We start from the raw sequence: 21635 nt of genomic DNA, 5'->3' as shown, positions 1-21635 counted from the left end.
TGAACGCAGCTTCTAAACCAAGTCTGGGTCTCGCACTTTATGCTGCAAAATAGAGACACAAAGAAGTTTAATTTGGTTTGCGAGAGAGAGAGTGAACAGTCAAGTGACATAGACAGTAAATGAGAGTGAGGGAGCACCGGCATCGATGAAGCCGGTTAATCAGCGAAATAAAAATAACATTTCCTGATTGTTTCACAGTGGTTACATTCAGCACAAATAAACAGTGCCAGTATATCAAGAAGAAGAATGGATGGCATATCTGTGAGGTTTTTAATCTGAGGATGATCAGGATCTGCGAACCTGTCAATCAAAGCAACCACATTGTTAATCCTGCATAACTTTAAGCCTTAATATAATGTGAACAGGTGAGTTTTATATAAATTCACCCTCAGTACAGTTGTCATAAACGTGGAAATTAGCTACAGAGACCAAAACTGTTTTTTGTACCAGACTGTAAACATGTTTATTTCTGCTGTGAAGTTTTTAACATGGGGACTTATGGAGACTGACTCACTTCTGGAGCCAGCCCCAAGTGGACGACAAGAGGAACTTCACAGCCAGGGGAGGTTGGTGCTTGTATGTGACCTATCTTGCAATCTGTTCCTAAAACTACCCAAGTAGTAGTGTTTTTCCGTAGGAGCCTATAGCTGACAGAGTTGTTTAAGCCGTTCATATGCTGCACTCCTTTGCACGCACACGCTTAAAGTGATGGAAATAGTTGATTGAAGAAGGAAACAGAAAGTTTATCAAAAAACAAAATCAGACACAAAGTAACACAAACGCACACACACACACACACACACACACACACACACACACACCGTAATCCGGCCCAAACGAGGCAGACAGAGGACCTGCTCTGTTGTGGTTCTCCAGACATCACATCCTTGACACAGTTCCCTGGCTGCCATGCAGCTGAACTGGGCCACTCCAAAGTTTCTTCCCACTCTGTCTCTGCAGATGGCATTGTTTTCAGACACAATTTTCATTGTATCTGGAGTAGGAGGGGATGGAAATCACTGCTACAGCAGACGCCAGGCGGTTTTGTACTCAACGACCCTCATCGACAGTCGAGAGTCGGTTGCAGTGAGTTGTCAGGGCCCCCCCTCTCCTCCCAGTCCCTCCTCATCCCAACCCCCTCGGCATGCTGGGAGGTAAAGCCTGGATTTCCCCGTTTCCACTCTCCCTAGCTCTTTAACAACTAACTCCTCGCTCTCACCCTCTCATTTACCACCACTCCTCTCATTTCCTCTCCTCCCCTGTTAAACCATTATGTCCTTTTATTCATAGAGGCTTCCTCCTCCCGTTTTCCTCTGTGCCTACCTGCCCCGATCACCCACAACCTGTCGCTTTCCATCTGAAAATCTCATCATCAAACTCATTACTGTGCTGGCACTGGATGCAAATTCCCAGCCCTTAGTTTTAAAGCTGTAACAGCCACATTCTCATACATAAATATGTATAAATATGCTTGTATGGGAGTCTTCCTCCCTCTCTCCTACGTTAAATCACCTAGACAGAACATTGTTTGCCCTTTTCCTTCGTCATCCACAAATCCATTGGATAAGTGATCACCTTCATAATGTAATTATCAGGCACGGCAGAGATATTTAAGGCATTTTCGGATGCGGTTTGGTATTCGCTGAGTGTTCCCTCTGCGCTGTCTGGACCTGTCTGATTGTTGGCTTTGATTACAGGGTCCTGGGCTCAACCAAAGCATTAGAGCTTCCTACGATAATGTGTGCGAGGTACTGCGCAGAGTACAGATGCACCGCTGGTTTGAGCGTGTGTGCATGTGCAGTATGTGTTTGTGCAGTACTTTACGCAGGTGTGCGCGCTTCGGCTCTGCATAAAAAAGCCTTCCAAGAATCTGTGCGGAGGACTTGACATCTGTGTAATTTATGGCACTCTAAGGATTTTCAACTTTCGGCGAGCAGCTGCATGGCAAAGCAACAAAGAGAAGCGCTTACCAAATTACAAAGGTGTCAAGCCTGGGTGTGTCACATTAATTACCTGCTGCCTCCCGACCTCGTATTTTATGCCTCTTTCAGTGGATCTTTAGAGACTTTTTTTTCCCACCTAATAGACCCAACACGGAAAAATACGGCACACAGGTGATAGTTACTAAAAAGTAGGATCGTGTGCTGACTTTTAAAGGAGCGTGACCCCCTGAACCTCCTTAAACTCTAATGAGTTTTTATGTTTCTAGTGCCTGCTCATAAATTCAAATCTCTCAGTGCAGTTCATCTGTTTTTGTGGCCTCGAGTTTAAAGCAACAAAAAAAGACCCGAATTCCCACATCACAGGAGACATTTCAGACAGGTGTGATGTTTAAAGATTTACCCGAGAATCACTCAAGGTGGCTTTAAACAACTCCACGATTCTGTATTAAACGCATGTAGAAACATGAAGAGTTTAGAGGTGTTTACTCACCTGAATGGATGCACTTATATAGTGTTTTTATCCGAAAGGCTTTCCTCTCATTTATCTGCAACAGATCTACAGTCGCTCTACAGGCTGATAATAGTTTGTGGTGTCAGGATAAAATAAGCTGGAGATTCAATGTGACAATGCCCAATATAACCCTCAACTGACACGTCTTCTAAACCACAGAGAGCGCCTGCTGTGCTCTGCAAACTAGACTAATGAGATGGTTGGTTATGCTTAATTTGCTTCTCTGGGTCCTGACAACCATAGACTGTATAAAACATGGACGTCGTATCTCAACTCAGGGTGTGGGGGCTCTGACTGCCACCGTGTTGGTAGTCCTACCTCTGCCGTCTAATCTAAAATGGACAAAGACGTGGATAGTGGGCTGAATGACTAACTAAATAATAACTTTAAGCCTTAATATAATTTAAACAGGTGAGTTGTGTATAAATTCACCCTCAGTACAGTTTTCATAAACAGGGAAATTAGCTACAGAGACCAAAACTGTTTTTTGTACCAGGCTGTAAACATGTTTATTTCTGCTGTGAACATTTTAACATGGGGACCTATGGAGACTGACTCACTTCTGGAGCCGGCCTCAAATGACAGCCACGGAAGTTGCCACTTAATTTCCTTTTTTGGTTTATTTCCTTTAAGACAAACATTTAAATTTGCCGGTATCTGTGTGCCAGGTTCCCCCGCTTTTAAGGTCATGACGACTGGATCAACTATTTCAAATTAGTCATTTGACAAAGTCAGAGAACAATGTCGTGTCCTCCGCTTCAGGATGTAAACGTGTGATCTACAGACAGGAGAGCTCACGTTTAGAAAAGTAAGATCATCACCAAACGATGAGTGTCGGTATAATGAGATATAACATAATCTGATCTATGTGACGCATGTAATAATGACAGGATGAAGTCATAAAAGCACACGCATACATACATGTGTCCTGATTTCTGAGAGGAATACCAGATGACGGACCATGACACACTCGGTGCAACGTCATCAGGAAGCAAGCTTGTAAACAGGAATGACTGGGAGGAGGCTCGGCCACTTTGCAGAAGAAAAAAAAACAAAACAGAGAGAAACAAAGTTCACTGAGACATTTTTAGATTGACGGTTACAAATACACCTGTAATCCTGTCCTCCCCCCCTCCCTCCTCTATTTTACTGTGCTTCCCTTTCTATTTCTGTTATGCGATGAATCTCGGCCGCCTTCTCGCCTGTCTGTCTGACACGCCGTCCCTGTTTACTCCCTCGCATGCTCGACTCTCTGATCTGCACTTTTTCACTCCCTTTGCTCTCCGGGCTGCCAACATGGTGATAACTAAGTGAGATGAGTATGTTAACACAGCTGTGTAATACAGAAGACGCCATGTTTCATTTTTTTTTTATAAACTCAAATTAGATATTTAAAAAGTCCAACCGACAGGATATAGGGTTGCTATGGTAATCAAAAATAACAAAACTGGCTTTCCGTTAACGTTGATGTTGAGCAGGTATAATGTTTAACATGGTTTAAAGTTCATATCTGCTGCAGGTTGGCACTCTAAAATGAGCTAAATATCACTAATGCCACTGCCATCCCTGATTCCAGTGCAGCCGGCATGGCTAAAAACAAAGACGATGAATAATTAAGGAGTTAATACTGATTATAAAATAATGTGATTTGAGAGGGAAAATCTTTTTCCTCGCTGTGCATGTCGTTTAAACTTTCCATCCTTCAAACTTTGTGCTAACGGTTGCATTTTTCATCGTTTACTGCAACGTGACCTTTAAAACTGAGTCACTAGCCAACGAGTGCTGATAGATGTGGCTTATGATCGGGAAGACGGCACATTTATGTTTGAGAATAAAGGATCGGACTCATGCAGGCTTGAATGACAGTGTTAGATTCACTACACTACACTACACTACAGTACACTACAGTACAGTACAGTAGGCCGAGTAGAGAGCTGGGACGTCCCCCGTGAAACAGGACAGGGAGGGGAGGCTGGCAGAGGAATGCTGCTCTGTGCAGCCTCTTGGAGCTGAACAAAACCAGGCATTCCTCATGGAGGTGTTTATGCTCTGCAGCGTGGTGTGGTCCATCCTCGCTGGATCTGTTAGAGTCATCATCAGCAGGGAGATCATCCAAGAGAAATAAAACACATTTGGCCTCATGAAGAAAAGATAACGTTAACTAACTACAGATTGAAGATAAGATGAAGAAATTGTTCGTCAGAATTGAAGCCGTCTTTGAAATACATCAGTAATAAAATACAGGGTTTAGGTGACCTTGTGATCACACGAGAATCCATCTCGCATGAAGGCATCAAGCTTTAAACCACAGAGGTTCAGACTAATCAGTGTCATCTGAGGATCTACTTGCAGCTCTTACCTCTAAAAAACGACAAAGACGTGGATTATTGGCGGACTTGAGGCGAGTTGAATGACGCCTGGTTGCTCAAAGAAGCGTCCACACTGTTAGTCCTGCATAACTTTAAGCCTTAATATAATCTGAACAGGTGAGTTGTATATAAATTCACCCTCAGTACAGTTGTCATGAACGTGGAAATTATCTATAGAGACCAAAACTGTTTTTTGTACCAGGCTGTAAACATGTTTATCTCTGCTGTGAAGTTGGACATTTGAACATGGGGACTTTTGGAGACTGACTCACTTCTGGAGCCGGCCTCAAGTGGACATTTGTGGGACTGCAGTTTTTGGCACTTCAGCATCGGCTTCACTTCACAGCCACGGACTTTACCGCTCGTATATCACAACTTCTTCAGCTCCAGCAGCTCCCTCCCCTTTAGCTACGTAGCCAAAATAGTGATCGCTGAGGGGGAGAAGAGTCCAGCGTACCACACTCAACTTTTTGACCGCTATTATCGTAAGTTGTCAGGACCCAGAGAAGCAAATTAAGCATAAGCAACCATCTCAATAGTCTAGTTTGGAAAGTGAATGCAAACTGGAGAGTATTTCTTCACTGAATAGAAAAGAAGTTCGTCCATGATAGACAGATGGTTCAATCATCTGCCAAGTATTTTGGAAACGGTTTCCAATGACGGCTTGTCAGAGGATTCAGGTTGTTTTCCCTTTAGACGTTGTTCTAATATCACGTTACATGACGAGCTTTGACTGTCGTCTTTGATCGATCCAGCCAGAAAACATGTCCCGACCACTGCTAATATTTGAGCACCATCGGTGCTGTCTGTTCCTACACATTCATACCGTATGAGTCTAATGCATGACGTCCATATGCTTGTGTATGGAGGAATCAGATTATATTTCCTCTTTGCACTTCACGAAGTCTTTATTTACAACTTAGAACAAGATTTTATGTGAGGTCAGCCGTGATCTTAAGTGCACCAGACTGGCATTAGCGTACAGGAAGTAGTTTTAAAGAGTCCACATCAGCTGTGAGAGTTATACGGCTGTAAATTCGCCTGCTGGCTCTGGACCAGAGGCACTCTGAAAGAAACTCCACTCACTCTGGATCGAAGACATGCAGCTCAATATATTTCAACCTTACTGTGGCATTGTTTTTTTGTAGGTTTCAATCTATTCTTTCTCTCCGCCTGTCTGTCTGACTGTCTTTCCTTCCCTATACCTTCCTCTCTCTCCGGCCTTGTTTCAATAGAGTGCATTCCAGCAATTCTTCACTGTCAGTCTCTCCCTCTCTCTCTCATTCGGACCCTTTCGTTAGCTGCTGTTGACAGATCCTTGCTGAGACATGAAGACTTTGAGCTGCTTTCACTCTGTCAAACTGCTCTGCCAAACGCTCGGCTCATTCCTGCCAGGTGAAGGATGCAACATAGAAACAGAAAAATGCACCTATGTAATTTAGAGACGGTTATAAAAAATAAACATAAAAAGTCCCACATCTAAGCTGCTTGAATAAATCTTTGCACCTGAATCTGTTTTGGTCTGATTCAGCCACATTCTTCCTCCTGGGATTGGGAAACCTGAGACTCGGGGTGAGCGGTCATACTTGAGGCTCGAGGGGCCAACTAATGACTTCCCATTAGTCCATTTGGTCTACATGATCCTCTATTATCTCAGAGACACGCGCTGGAGAGAGTCTATCCCCACGACTAATCGAGGGTCAATTGTCTCCCCTCTTAACTCCGACAGCAGCCAGACCTGCACACACCTCTGCACAGACCACATGGCCCCTTTTTGTACAACACAAATACAGTAGATTCATGTTTTTCCATCTAGAAAAGTGTGTGAGTGTGTGTCGGAGGCCCAGCTATGCGATTACTGCGTCAAATTAACCACTGAAGCTTTTCAGCCAACGACAGAAGAACGCATGAAATCAAATGCCGTCATTGTTCAATAGGAGATTAGTTCAGGGTGCTCTGACCTTCTCCGGATCTTCTGAAAAGCTCTTAAATATTTGAACGAGCGCTGTCATTTCTCACTCAATTGTTAAGCATAAGGAGCCTTCTGTCCTCCGTTCATGCCGAAATTGGTCGTCAGTTCGGGACAGCGAGACAATATTTGAGGGGGTGTGATCTGTTCCACACGACAGTGCTTTAACATGTGTGAATGCTCTTCGTGTGCAACTTCATTGTGTGTGTACATTTCGGATATGTGTGCATGTCAATACGTTTGATTCAGATCTTAGTTTTGAACCTCATATTAGAAATGTATCTAAGAATCGTGAGAGCATTGCCAGAATGCGTCCGTTTCTCTCTCAAGCCAACACAGAGACACCATCGCTCGCCTTTATTACCTCCAGAATTGACTATAGTCACCATCGCTCGCCTTTATTACCTCCAGAATTGACTATAGTAATGCCAATGCTATTTATTTCTTATGGCTAAATTCCACCAGGCACGAATGCGACGCGTTCCATGTGTGCCGCGGCAGCCAGAACTAATCGCAGCCGTTGTAGTCAGTGTTTCAACGTTAGTCTACTACGTTGGTAAGTTTGTCTTCGCTCAGCTCTGCCAAGAATACGTGGCTGTTCTAGTTTTGATGGATGCCGCGAGAAGCCCGTGTTAATCTGCACAGAGTAGATCAAGCTGGCCGGAAGTTAACAAAGTCTGGAGGGCAAAACACTTCTAAAATGCTCCTGGTGAGGTTTGAAGTCTGTTGGAGAACTAAAAACAACAACAGCGTTATGGCCATGACGTAGCCCGGCGGGGTTCTGCTGTTAATCCTACGAATTTATTAGATTTGCTTTTAACCCATGAACCCTCTAGAACCTCCAGGTCTTTGGGTAGTGGACTTTTAATTACCTCTAAAGTCCCGAGGGCAGCTGATTGAAAAGCAAACTCAAGACTTGTCATTTTAGTCTGGCTTTTACTTGAACTATATTTATATTTATATTTATATTTATATCTATGCAGTGAATTTGCCTGATTGACTGGTCCTTTATCTATCTGTATCTATACATATATTAGACTTTAACGTGCGTATGCAGAGAACACGGGTGCGTGTACATTATTTTTTATGGATGTTTCATATTAAGTTGTCACCTCTGCAGAGAATGATGGATGGTCTTCTCTCAGAGGGATTGTGGTGAGAGGTTACAGGCACAGGTGTAAGTCTGAGCGTTTATGTGTGTGTGTGTGTGTGTGTGTGTGTGTGTGTGTGTGTGTGTGTGTGTGTGAGAGAGAAAGTCTGCTAAAATGTGACGTGAATGCAGGTCTCGGTGGGAAAATCCCTACCTCTAGTCAAAAACCTGCTCCCCCACCTCCTCATCCACCTCTTCCTCCTTTTCCTTTTTTTTCCCCTTAGAAACCAAACACACCACAGACTCCTGTTTTAGGAACCCGAGCATGAAATAAAATATGTTTTGACGTGTTGAGGTTAGCATAGGTGAGAGGAAACATCAAAAACACGTTAAAACCCTCAATTTTCTACATATTTTCCCGTCAGTTTAGCCTTCTCCATCTTTACAAACAGAAATATCTCACGTACAGTTTGGTCACTCTACATCGTCGCCGTTTCCTCAGAGCTGCATTGACTCGTATCCCAAGTCACAATTGTTACCCGCCAGTGGCCTTGGCTAAACATACGAATATGAAACAGAGTGTAAATATAGCTCCATAGCTCATGCTGTTTCCTCCATTGACTCTTGTTAGAAAAACAATGGCATCCTATTATTCACCGGGCCATGATTGAACTGGAAGACTAACTCTGGGGACATTGTTCATACAGTGCCGTTTGAGCAAACTGTGAGAATCTGCCTGAAATGCCTTCAGTCAAAAACAATGTAAGAATCTATCGAGCAGTTTTTTTTTTTTGTGTCCCACCTTTAAAAAAATGTTTTTTTCTACGATAAAAACTTTCCTGCTCTTTTCCCCCCGTCACGTATTATTACACGTCCTCCACGTCGGCTGGCTGATGGACTATTTTTGAGGCCCGGGGTCGGCTGAGTTTGAACATGCAGAGTCACCGTCAGGCATTGTTCAGAAATGTTCCCTAAACATGAGTGACCGTCAAAGGTCAGGACTCTGAGAATAACTCCGGTGATATTTAGAAACACCTTTTGTTTCCTGATCGCCCAGGCCGGTGGTGATGCTGAGGTAACAAGAGGAGTCAGTTGGCATGGCAACTATCCCTGTGACCTCTCCAGCAATAGTACCTGCATAAAGGTCTGTTATGTAATAGGCTGGATTTAGGGTCGTGAGTTATTCATGTTGACTTTGCTTAAAGCATCTTTTGTTTTACAGAAACTTCATGAGCTGAAACAGCGAATGCACGTACATCTTTAACTTTTCAGTGAACTCACGTAGCGTTAAAAAGGTTTATTATTATTTAGAGACAGTTGATAATAGGATTGTTGTTCTTAAAGCAACATTTTGTAACTTTTCTCTCATAAACTAACAGATTTTAAATCATGTTGATGTCACACTGACTTGTAATAAGGTGAATGGTGTCTCTGTGTAACTTTGTGCTCCGGGTACGATCACCCACGAGAAATAGCTTTTCATGCCTGGGGTGTCGGTGAACGCTGACAGGGAGCGGAGCTAAGTGTCGTGGCAGAACCGGAGCTGGGCAAGTGGGCAATGCATCTGGGGCTCAGCAGCCTCTATGGACAAAATGACAGAAGCAAAAGGCTAAATTACAGTATGTTGCTGTACCCTAATCACAATAATTACCTGTAATTTTAAACAATTTTACTTTAATAATACTGCAACATAGTAGCCAGTAAATTTCTGTAAATGTAAAGGATGGGTGCTTCATTAAAATACTATAATCTTACATGGAAACTGTATCTTCAGCTCACTTCAGCTGTCTGTAATAATACACATAATTACCCATCATACATGGGAAACGTGTTATTACAGTAGTTTATTATGAGAATGTATTGTATTATATTTATTAACCATGTAGCATTTAACTGTTGTAGTTTGTCAAGTGGAAGCCAGTTTTGCTTTATATACTTTATATGAGTAGATTAATCTGCAATAATAATGATATTTTATAACTTGATGACGTCTTTTGTAAATAATCTTATTTTAAAAAAGTAACTAGTAACTAAAGTTGTGTAAATATAGTGCAAGTATGTAAGTCAAATGTATTTGTATAGCTCAGACAAAGTCACAAAGTGCTTTACAAGGGCAAAGAAGTCACATTATACATGATGAATACATGCTTACCCAGGAAAACTGTCTTAAAAATGTACTTAAGTACGAACTAACCTCACTTTAAAGTAGCACTGCTCATAAACACTGACACCAGGTTGATATTTTCACACCCTCAGCTGATTATTTGTCTGTTTGTGCGGTAACATTTCAGATCATGTGGCAAAAAAACAGAATTCAGATCAACAGACAAGCCCACAGGACTTGGCCGAGCGTCAGAAATATCTGCATAAATGATCCAGACAGAGGAAATATTGCTCAGAGCGGCTGCTGTGCTGCGCGGCCTTTTTAGTCTAATGTCACTTCTTTGTACACGCAGACTATCACCCATTCTTCAGGCAGGGGGCGGGAGAGAGATACTGTTGAGCAGACCAACTGCAGACTCTTGGAAATCTGCTCCACCACCTCCTCCTCCACCATCACCGCTGCGTAATCAGGCAGGTCCAGGGCTGAGGCGCACCGAGCCACACAGCGCTTTGCTTATTGATAAGACTCCTTGGAAGAAGAGGACAGCAAACTATGGTGCGACGTTATTTCAGACTGAACTTTGGGACGCATCACGGTTAAAGAGAGCCTTGACTAACGCGGAAAGAGAAGTGGATTTTTAAAGAAATTATCCTTGGAATAATTCAAACTTTACTTACTTAATATTTTTCCACAACAGGAGTTTTTTTTAATATATTTTTTTAAAACACAACTAAAAGTTGGGGGTCCAACTTTCTTCTTCTCCTTCTTCTTCTTCGGATATCTCCACTGAAGAGTCAACAGTGGGGACAGACCGTCTACGCGCGCGCAGTTCCGCAGGGCGAGCCGCTGTCCCCCCGCGCGCAGTGCTGAGGACTGAGGGACTCTCGCGCTTCCATAAATGCCCGGTCCGTCGAAGAGGCTCGAGGCTGGGCAGCATGATGAGCTCGTGGGTACAGCTGCTGCTCGCGTTGCTGGCGACGTGTCTGCGGTTTGGCGTAGCCGAGGTGAGTTGGACTGAACTTTTGGAGATGCTGCACCTCAACTGTAACGGGTATAAGTACTCCTATATTACACGTTACAAGTAACTAAACGTTTTACAGGAGCTGTGACAGGATATAGAGACCATAAAAGCATGCAAACTTCTTATTTTATCCTGTTTACATCCTGTTTTAAATATTAAGATTTTAATTCACGTTTTTGACTCATATTTTATGCTCATTTTGTCCTAAATTATGAGTAACATCATAAAAATATGTGTTCCTTCAAAGCAAACACACCACCAACATCAAATCCAGGTGTTTTTAAAAAATATTCTTCTTACAATATTTGGAGTTGGTGCACCTGCTTCAGTCTAATCCTTTGCAGAAAATAACTGTTATTCCTCCCATTAACTGGCGTTATGAATGGATGCCCAGGGGCACACACACACACACACACACACACACACACATGCAGAGGTCATCCTCTGTGGGTGATGATGAGCCAGGAAACACAGCCTGCCACGATAGGCTCACACAGCTGGATGCTCCACGTGGGTTAAAGCGATGCATTCATGGATGTTCCAGTTCCAGATGTTGAGCCTTAATAAATCATAAGTCAGTGAGCAGCGTCGCATTGTAACATCACGCTGTAGAGGCCTGCACGTAGCAGCCGGGGTGAACTCTGGGAGGCGAGATGACACAGATGAACACGAATCGCTCGTCTTGTCTTGTCTTAATAAAACCTGAAGTGGGTTTCAGGATTGATGGGCTAAACTCTGACCGTCGAGGTCAATCAGGAAGTCAGAACTTAACTGAAGGTCTTCTCTAGGTCAAGTGAGGCTTGACGACAACTTAAGGGAATAAACTTGGGCTCTTTTTTGCTAAAATAAAGTCTATAGAAGGGATCTTATCTGTATTTCTGCCAGATTTCATCTGTGTCTCTGAACCCAGACAATTCATCTCCACAATGAAGTGCCAGCGTCAGTCAGTCGTAAAAGTAAATGGGGTCAAAACACACACAGTTAACAAGTCATTCATGGGAAAGTGGAGATTTAAACAAGTCAACAAAGACAGGGGCACAACCCATTTGTGAGTTTGCTTTAGTTGTTGTCGCGTGGTCCAAAGGTCCAAAAGGAGCTGGAACCCATTAGCCGTCAATTAAAGTCAATATAAAATGTAATTCACGTATCCACGGCGTCTTCCATGAGATTTAGGCTGAAACACAGTTCTGATGGAAGACTTTGAATTCCTGTCATCACCCCGTCGTTTCATTTTATGGCTTTTGTAGGCAAAAAAGCTTTGAGGTAGACAACCAGGAATTCCCCCCGTGTCTAATTGTGAACTTATAGTATGGCAGCTGTGAAATGATGGAGTCTGTACAGCTCAGTCACGTCCTTTCTGAAGAACCGTAGGAGTTCAAGGCACATCAGGTCTTGACAGTGGGTGATAATATATGAAGTGCTCCACAGACCACCAAAGAGGAATTTACTTTTTCGCTAACACAAACTCATCATTATCCTTAATTGTCGCCAAGGCGCCTTTCCAATTTCGGATCATGACAAAAGAATTAATTAAAGCCACGTTTGTTCACACATTCCACGTGCAGGCATAGTTTAACTGACTGCATGTGAAAGCTCACACGTGTGCTGCTGCTGCTGCTGCTGCTGCTGCTGCCGGCAGCAAACTCGACCCCCTAATTATACACGATTAGATGTTCCCTCTCCTCCTCTGCCCGCTGCAGCCGCCGCCTGAACCTGGCATTCCTCAACATGTCCAATAAACCTTCAGGGGATTGGAAGCTCGCCTCAGGTGATAAGTGCTGGATTATGTCAAAATGTGGACGGGACTCCCTGAACTCATGATATCAGAAGATGAATGTCATTGTGGACAATATAGAGAAGAAGTTTGGTTATATAATTCTTGGAAAAGGTGCTTCAAGAAAGTCTCGAGATTCACAGTGAAAATGAATCTTTAATGTAAAGATTACAGGCTCATCCTTTTTTAAATAAAGATACGAGCAGCTATTTTATTATCTTGATGTATTGTATGTAGGGATGAGACATCGTACATATCGTACGTAGTAATGCAACAGTACTGGATTTTGATGGTACAATTATAGTCTGAGGAAAACCCCCAGTTTCTAAGTGGTTCAGTCCTCCTTTTCCTGTTTTGTTACACTGAAAAAAACGACTCTTAAAGGTCCAGTGTGATAAGATCTATTCGCATAGCTATGATATAATATTCATAACTATGTTTTCATTGGTGTATAATCACCCGATGATAAGAATAGTTGTGTTTTGTGCCTTAAAATGACTCTACAGAGAGAGCGGGTCCTCTTCCACAGAGTCCGCCATGTTTAGGCGCCATTTTCTACAGTAGCCCAGAGCAGACAATGGCTGAAGATGTGACCCGTTTGCCTTTTCATGTGTATTTGACCCTTTCCTATGCTTGGAAGGAGATGAGCGAGGCATGGGAGAGTATTCAACTTCCCACACACTTGGACTCACTCGCTACTTTATGGTTACTACAATGTTTGAAAAGTATTAAGGGCTGAATTAAAAGTAGTTTCAGGCGGGAATGTTTGGATTTCAGCCTGACTTGAACAATACAGTGGCCACTTGGCGCAGGTAGAAGTAAATGAAATGCTTCATCTCGTGCGTCACTGTTGTGGTGGGGGGATTTTAAACTATATGATTGATACACGCAGGACGTTACATTAGGACTATCAGTGTGGACGAATCATAGGACTCAATGGAGAGACCATTAAACAACTTACATAGAACATTACCAGTGTGTGTTTCGTCTGTGTCGAATGTGTTTACATCTGTTTTATTTATCAGAACCCAAGTGTTTATTTAGTATTTCCTGCGACACAAATCGTCATGACAGCAGGCACCACTGCGAACAAAAGGCACACATCCTATAATTAACATCAGACACAATTAGCCAAGCCGGCAGATTTGCTCCGTTGGCGGATGGGAAGAAATCCTCATGATGACTCCTCAGGGGCATCGGCGACTCCTGCGACAGAGATGTAAGCGTAATACAGCAGGCATTTCCCCGCTGTGTAGTGTGAGTCTCTGAAAAGCCGCGCAACAATGGGCGAGAGTCAATGGCGTATAGTATAGGCAGGATGAGAATACATGTTCATGCATGGATGGCTGCTTCCTTTGGCTAAACCTGCTTCCCGTAGGGATTCATTATACTCTCCAGAACCTGAATGGGATCTCACATGCACTGCTGTGTTCACCGGACAAGCCTTACACTGTAAAAATGTGTATTTTTAACACAAAGATGAGAACATTACTTTTACCGGCGCACTAACCAGACCACATTTGCCCCTTTGAGATCATCTTCATTGGTTCCGTCACACCGCGAGCTGACAAACCAAATCAACCTTATCCACAGCATTTAAACCAACGTGAGGAAGTGTCTCGACCCATGTCTGATCCCTGTCCATTTTAACCCGTCTTTTATTCATCTATTATCCGCCCCCCCCCCCCTCCCTCTTTAATTCAGATGCGCCTCCCTTCTCTTCTCCTCTTCGTATGACTCCTTCCCCCACTTCCTGACTCCTTCCTGACTCCTTTGACCCCTAAATGTTAGCAGATGAGAAGACACAACGCCAATAGTCATTCACCCTGCTCTTAGTGACCATTGTGTGTCTGCTTTGGGTAATACACCCCCCCTCGTCCTCAGCTGTCTTACCCATTAATGACTGGGGAGGGGGGTTAAACCCACAGTCAATCCAGAGACAATCACAATGCAGAGCTTGGTGCTTGGTTTTTGGTGTGGAAATATGTGGTGAAATTAATATAAGAGGAGGTATTTCCCATGGAGCCACGGCCTGATATTGTAATAAAACTCTAAAACTATTAAAAAAATCACATTATTATTCAAGTTGTTTGATGTAAACAAAGCCCTCACAGCTCTGTAGAGCTTCACAAACAAGCTGTTATGTTTCTTCGTCAGTTGGAGTGATCTCGGTTTGGTTTTTGATAGACGGGATTTTGTTTCCAGAAACACTTGTTGCAGAAGTGCTGCACTCGTATTCCATTTCCTCGCTGTGATTGTTCGTAAATCTCAGTAATGCCTCGTACAGGATGGATACAGGGCGGGAAATTCACAAATAGCTATTCTTCCACTCATGTGAGCTGCTGAAGAAATGCCTAAATGGTTTCCTGCCTTTTCCAATTTTTATTTCTTTGCTCTCTTATATTAATGTATATACATATACTCATGTGTTTCAGGGGGACCCTCTGCCTGCAGCCCTGGTGGAGCTGGTTAGAAACAGCCCCATCTCCTCCATAGAGGACCTTCAGCTGCTGCTGCTCTCTGACTCCGTAGGTAAAGACGAGCACGTTCTGATACTCCTGTTGTCACATACCAGACTCAATATTTGGGGTGTTATTATGGATCCTTACACAGTTATGTTCTGTCCGCATTCTTATTTTAACCTTTATAACAACCATTTTCTGTATTTTCATTTTTAAATCTGCCCTAATCCATCTTTAATCGTATGCCTTAACCCAACAATCTGGTTATAATAACAGTGTTTGTCTCTATAACACACATGGGATCTGTAATTTTGTGTACGCGGAGCTCATTCGTGAGCAGAAAGTATCAAATATTCTCATTTCTCATGAGAAACAGAGATTATTTTTATGTATTATAACTCCAGTTTAAAGAAACAGAGATTATTTTTATGTATTATAACTCCAGTTTAAAGGATATCTCTGCATGGGTTGAGAAAGATTCTTTCAAAATAAAGCATGAAAGACACTCTCTGCAGACATACAATACATTTTGTTTTCACCCAACAACAGCTCAATAAATAAAGGCCAGTGATGCAGAGGGAACTGACTTAATGCACTCAATATTCTGACTTGTGTAAAGATGTTTTCTAACTAACGTGACAACAATAAGCTGCTACTTTTTTACCCTAACTGTGACCTGCAAACATCAGCAGTAATAAAACCAACTCAGACAAACAGATGGAGACACACACACACACATGAAAATACACACAATAATAATTATAAGTTTTTATTCCCCGCTCTCTCTCTCTCTGCATGTGCACACTAACATGCATCCTGACGAACTACCCCCACACCCTCTTTGTTTCTTCCATCTTCCTGTGCACGCTCACATGCAGAGGGCGCTAGAAGGCCTTAGAATAAAACATACACCGCGCGCTAAAAGCAGACCATTCATAAATCAGTTGCTGTGTTTACATGAGTCAAATGCTGTATTTGTTTATTGTTTTGTCTCAGATGAGGAGGACGGCACGTCTGCAGCCAATGGAGGTCATAGACTACCAAGGAGCCTTGGTGAGCTGAGCCCCAAACCCTTTCCTTTTTTCTTGTCGTCTTAAGATGTAAATGTAGACATGACTGCTTGTGGCTTCTTTAGATCTTATAAAAGTGTATTTATGCAATAGTTTAAGGTCGTAGTGCTGCCATGGAGGATTCCTGATTTTCCTCATGAATGTGAAACTACTCCATCCTCATTAGTGGAGGACTGTGCGGCTGTGTTCAGTCTGCCTTCCTGGGAGTTGATTAATGTGAAAAGTATGGCTTTAGTGACACGGTAAAATCCTTCTCATTAATAAAGCAGATGTCTGAATTACTAGACACCGATCGACAGCGGTGTGGGTGACTTTGCTGGATTCCCTTCAGCATGAGGAGATACTAATGACCCGGCATTAATCCTCATGTAAACTATACTCGATATCTTATCTGTGCCCTTGTATGTCGAAACAGAAACAGTCCTTTGTTCCCCTCGGTGCAATAATCAGTCAGATTTGAATAGGCTGGAGCACATCTACTCATTTTGAATGAATGATTCATATTATAATCCACCTGGATGCTTCTGGAACAAGTTTGTATAAAATGGTAAACTGGGCTTCAACAATGAGAACTTCTTATCGTACTATTCCATAAATGCACGCGCAAACAAGCCGGCTGAGTCATTGCGGCTAAATGAGTGAGCTTAATGGAATTTAATGTAATTAGGCCTGTCATATTTGCCAGACGGTGATCTCCAAGCAGCTTGGGAGGGTTTAGATTTCTGTGGGAAATCATGAGCAGTCCCATGTGCACTTTTAGTTTTGTTCTGCAAGCATATCCACAAAGGGAAGAGGTTAGCTGTCTTAATAGTCCAATAGAGTAAAAGATCATATAAATGTTCTGAATACTAACACAAGTACAACTATACTCACACTCATGGGTGGATTACTGAACTGGGATACCGGCAAAGGCCAAGGGACCAAGAAATGAAGAAACCACAATGAGAGCTAAAAAAAACTCAAACTACTGACGTAAAAACAACTGCAAAATGACCACAAAGAGACACAAAGTGACTAAATTAGAAGCACAAACATCTAGAGACCCAAAAATACTTTTATATGTCTGTGTCATAGACAGTATAAATATGGACATTATCTCTTTGACGTGAGCTGGCCACCAACATCTTGGCAGTGCTGCTTCTGCAGCCTCAGCACAGTTGTCATGAACGGGGAAATTTGTTATAGAGACCAAAACAGTTTTTTGTACCAGGCTGTAAACATGTTTATTTCTGCTGTGAAGTTGGACATATTATTATAGAAGCTTATGGAGATCATTTTGTAGCCAGACTCTAGTGGCCGTTTGAGGAACTGCAGTTTTTGGAGGTTGCCCAGGGGTCCGTTGTTTTGTAATCCATCCATGCTCACACTCATGTCATATCTCATCCTTCAGATGCCCAGCCAGCTCAGCAGGCTCTTTGTAAAGTCCGTACAGAGGTGGTTGAAGTAACCAGGGGGATGTTGGACCGTAGCAATGCGAACTTCCTGTTATGGCCGCCCTGCGTTGAGGTGCAGCGCTGCTCTGGCTGCTGCAACGCCAAGAGCCTGCAGTGTGTCCCTGTTGTTACGCACACCAGATACCTGCAGGTAAACAATTACACACACAGAAACACCCACACATGTCAAAACATGCCTCTGACTTGATCTTCTTCTCAACCTCCCCAGGTCATGAAGATCGAGTACATCAACAAAAGACCCACCTACGCTAAAGCAGTGGTGTCAGTGGTTGATCACGTGGAGTGCCGATGTCAGCCCGCTCCACGTCCCCCTGTGGCCAAGAAAAAATCAGCTCGCAGACAGCACAGCCACCAGCATCGAAACCAGACGCTCAGCCAAGGACATGAACAGGTACAATACAAAAGCTATAACGTGACTTCAGTCAGTCTACGAGTTTTGTTAAAGGTTGTACACAATGCGTAATCAATGTTCCTTTGTGGGTTGAACTTTCTTCCTTGTAGAGTTTATGAGCCATTATCGTTGTTTAATAATAATAAATAATAATGGAATGGGTTGAGCTAAACTGAATTTTGTTGAATTATTGTTGAAGGTCAAGGTGCACACCAAGGATGAGCTCCATCAGTGGGATGAGCTGAAGCAGAACCAGAGGGCCCACCTGGAGGATCTCCTGGAGCAGCACTGGAACCCAAGAGGAGACACCTTCACTCAGCCTGGAGAAGGGTACAGCCTTGCTGGGGAGGATGCATCTCGCTCTGGAGAGGCTATTCTTTATGGTCCACACTGGGCACATAACTCCACAAGTCTCCTTGGGACTAAAGACCAAACTGAGAATCTGGAGAGTGTGGAGGGGAAGAATGGTAGGATCTCAGATGGCAACAAGACTGTTTCCTCAGTGGATAATGTTGAGGTAAAGAACAAGTTGGTAGAAGGTGGGGATGGGTTGCTGCTCAACAGGACTGAAGGGAAAGTTAATGAGGAGAACAGGAGCAGGGGCGAAGGCACACAAACACAGAGTCCGTTATCGCAAGAAGACAAATCCAAATTTTCAAAGAGCCACACGAGTGGTTTCTCTCACCCTGTTACTCAGAATCCTCAAGTCAAGTTCAGTCCTACTGAGGCAACCAATGAGAGAGTTGGGATCAGGTTCAAACCAACCAAAGAGCCGAGTCCAGAGCCTCGAGAACAGGAGAAGCGGAGAGACAATGAGACTCCTGAGGAGGTGAGGATATTACAGACTGAGGAGGAAAAACTGGAGCAGGAGAGAAAAGAGCTTCTACTTCTCCACAAGAGGCTGGACCAAGAGAAGGAGATACTGAGACAGCAGCAGATGAAACGAGAAGAGGAGGAAAGGCAGAAGGAAAAGGAGACGGAACATCACCCTCATGGTAAACATCACCATCATCTGCAAACAACAACACAAAAACCAGGTAAAAGACTGAAACTTGAACATTTGGTAATCTGCTGTGGATTTCTGTTAACTGTTTTGTAACATGTAAATCCTGTTCTGACAGCAACAACATCTACAACTACCACACGGCAGCCATCGGCTCCAGCAGGCCCCAGACCACCAGCCCGTCCAAAGAAAAAGATGAGGAAGAATCGCAAACGGATCAGCAAGGCAGCTATGAGAGCAATGCTAATGTAGAACTAAAATAAACCCAGGTGAGTTCACAGAACTTTTCTCTTTTTCTGCACCTTATATTTAATTCACTGTTCATGAAGTTTAAAGTCTTCCTATGTTTCTCCCCCTTCAGGGACACAAAGTAAACTTGGTGTATTTCGTGGATCCAGAGGTGAAGCAGAGTGACTCCCTTCATATAAGTATTTATTCACTTGTCAGTAACCTGCTCGTCCTGTGAGATCTCCTCCGTAACACTACTAATGACTGTCTGGTGAACCTGTAACTACACCTGTATGGAGTTAAGAGGAGGGTAAGGAGAAAATGGAATACTAATAGACGGTGGACCTTGTCAAGAGAACACTTGCCTCTACAACGACAGTTGCTGGTATGAAGTATTGAGTGGCCTGTGGAGTACCTGACGGGGACTGAAACTGCATCGCTGTAGAACTGTGGAAAATAGTGCAATTTCAAAACTCTAATGGAAACCTTTGTTTTTGATATCAACAGAGAGAAACTGCACTTATACGTTGGCAGAACTGAGTCTATATGGGGGTTGAAATGACAAAGTTTGTTGCTGAAAGACTTGATTTATGTGACAACCACAATCAGACTGGACTACAAAGTGGAAAAAAAAAATGGACATAAAAATAAATCTGTTGTATTGTGTTTGGATAATCTTCGAGACAATCATCAATATACTTCAAGAACAAGTAATGTTGACTTAAAATAAGCAGTATTTTCACTGAGGGGCTCAGTGTTGGGAAGATGAAGCTGTGTAGATTTACCGTACCAAGGCCTGATATCATTTATTAGCTCCGCAAGACAGCGATGGTCTCTCTTTAACCATATTTAATTATATTTAACTCATTGCAAACACTGGAATCATACAGATTAGAAAACAAACAATCTCATCACAGGTGTGAAGAAAAAAAGGTGCTATCAGAATCGTAGGTGATAGCGTCATACTTGTGACCTGTTTTCTTATTTATTTATCTTTACCATTACTGTGGACTAACTTTCTGTACAAATGCTGCAAACAAGAAGACAGGCGTGGTTGAGATATGTAACGATGCTTCACGACGGCTGGGTTGTTGAAACAGAAAGAGATTGAACAAAACCTTCTGTGAGCCCCCGGATCATGCAGTGTTTGTCCAGAAAAAATGTGTGCATGCGTTTGTTTTGTATGCATAAGTGTGTGGTATTGTGTTTGTATGGGCTTGTGTCCACACCTACACTTCTGTCATGCATCTCAATGCTCATGTAGAATCTGTTTCTCTCTGTGATAAAGACGTGTCTCTCTTCCAATGATTCATTTCTGGTAGAAACAATCACATTCCTTTTAAACTCTGGGAGGGGGGAACACCTACCTTCGGCATATTTGTCGTCAAGTGCCCCCCACTGTATTTGTTTTATTGTTTTTGACATTTCATTTACAGGAAACAAACAAAACAAAACGAAAAAAAAAAAAGGATCAAAACAAGTCTGTCACCAAAAAAAGCAAAGGACAAGGAAAAGCCAAACTTTTCAAATGTAGATATTGTTTTTGTGTCCTTTGTATTTCCATTAGTAACAAACATGTAGAAACACACTGGTGATGCTATTTTGTGTCCAATAATCCACAAACCATAAACATCTTAAGTTATTTAAAAAAAACTATGGCTTGTACGTTCTTCGTGCCAACTTACAACTGTTACTGATTTTGTCTTTGTTTTATTATAAGAAATGTTGGAAAAAAAAATTCAGAATGTTTGTGATAACTTTGCCACCTAATGCTATTTTCATATGGGTATAAGAAGCTAATGTGCTTAAATCTACTTTGTTTTGTGTTTTTATTCCTTTTCACCAATTTTCCTTCAATATCCAGGAATTTAGTTTCAAAACGAGCGATATGCAATTCATAGAAACTCGTCACTGGGCTAACAGTGTTAGTAGGTGAGGTGCTACAGACAAATGCAGAAATAGATTTTTATTTTTGGACCACCAAGGAAAAGGAGGTTTTCAGGCCTGGGGCGGGGTGAATGCTAAGAGGGAGTGGAGTCAGTGTTGTGCTAGAACTGGAGCTGGGCAAGCAGGTAATGTAACCAAGGTCCAGAGAGAAAAGACCAAAGCGAACACTGACGGAGGAAACTAAAAAGAGAGAATGAACGACTGAGCGAAGAGTAAATCTGGGATCTGACTTTTTGTACACAAGTCATATGAGGGGGTACTAAATCGCAGTAGTGCTTTAATGCATGTAATTAGGGGTC

The 21635-nt window shown here is 42.7% G+C and overlaps 1 protein-coding gene across 1 annotated transcript; it reads left to right on the top strand.

Annotated features, from left to right (window-relative positions):
- The first annotated feature begins 10281 nt into the window (after positions 1 to 10281).
- On the top strand, positions 10282 to 21203 carry pdgfbb (platelet-derived growth factor beta polypeptide b). Its single transcript, XM_010735863.3, has 8 exons — positions 10282 to 10990; positions 15217 to 15313; positions 16240 to 16296; positions 17704 to 17897; positions 17976 to 18158; positions 18358 to 19195; positions 19280 to 19430; positions 19523 to 21203. The coding sequence occupies exons 1-7, from the start codon at positions 10922 to 10924 to the stop codon at positions 19411 to 19413; spliced, it is 1572 nt and encodes a 523-aa protein (XP_010734165.3). The 5' UTR covers positions 10282 to 10921; the 3' UTR covers positions 19414 to 19430; positions 19523 to 21203.
- The last annotated feature ends 432 nt before the right edge of the window (positions 21204 to 21635 follow it).

Source organism: Larimichthys crocea, chromosome XII (assembly GCF_000972845.2).
Source record: "Larimichthys crocea isolate SSNF chromosome XII, L_crocea_2.0, whole genome shotgun sequence".
Classification (NCBI taxonomy): Eukaryota; Metazoa; Chordata; class Actinopteri; family Sciaenidae; genus Larimichthys; species Larimichthys crocea.
This window is presented reverse-complemented; position numbering and strand designations above follow the sequence as displayed.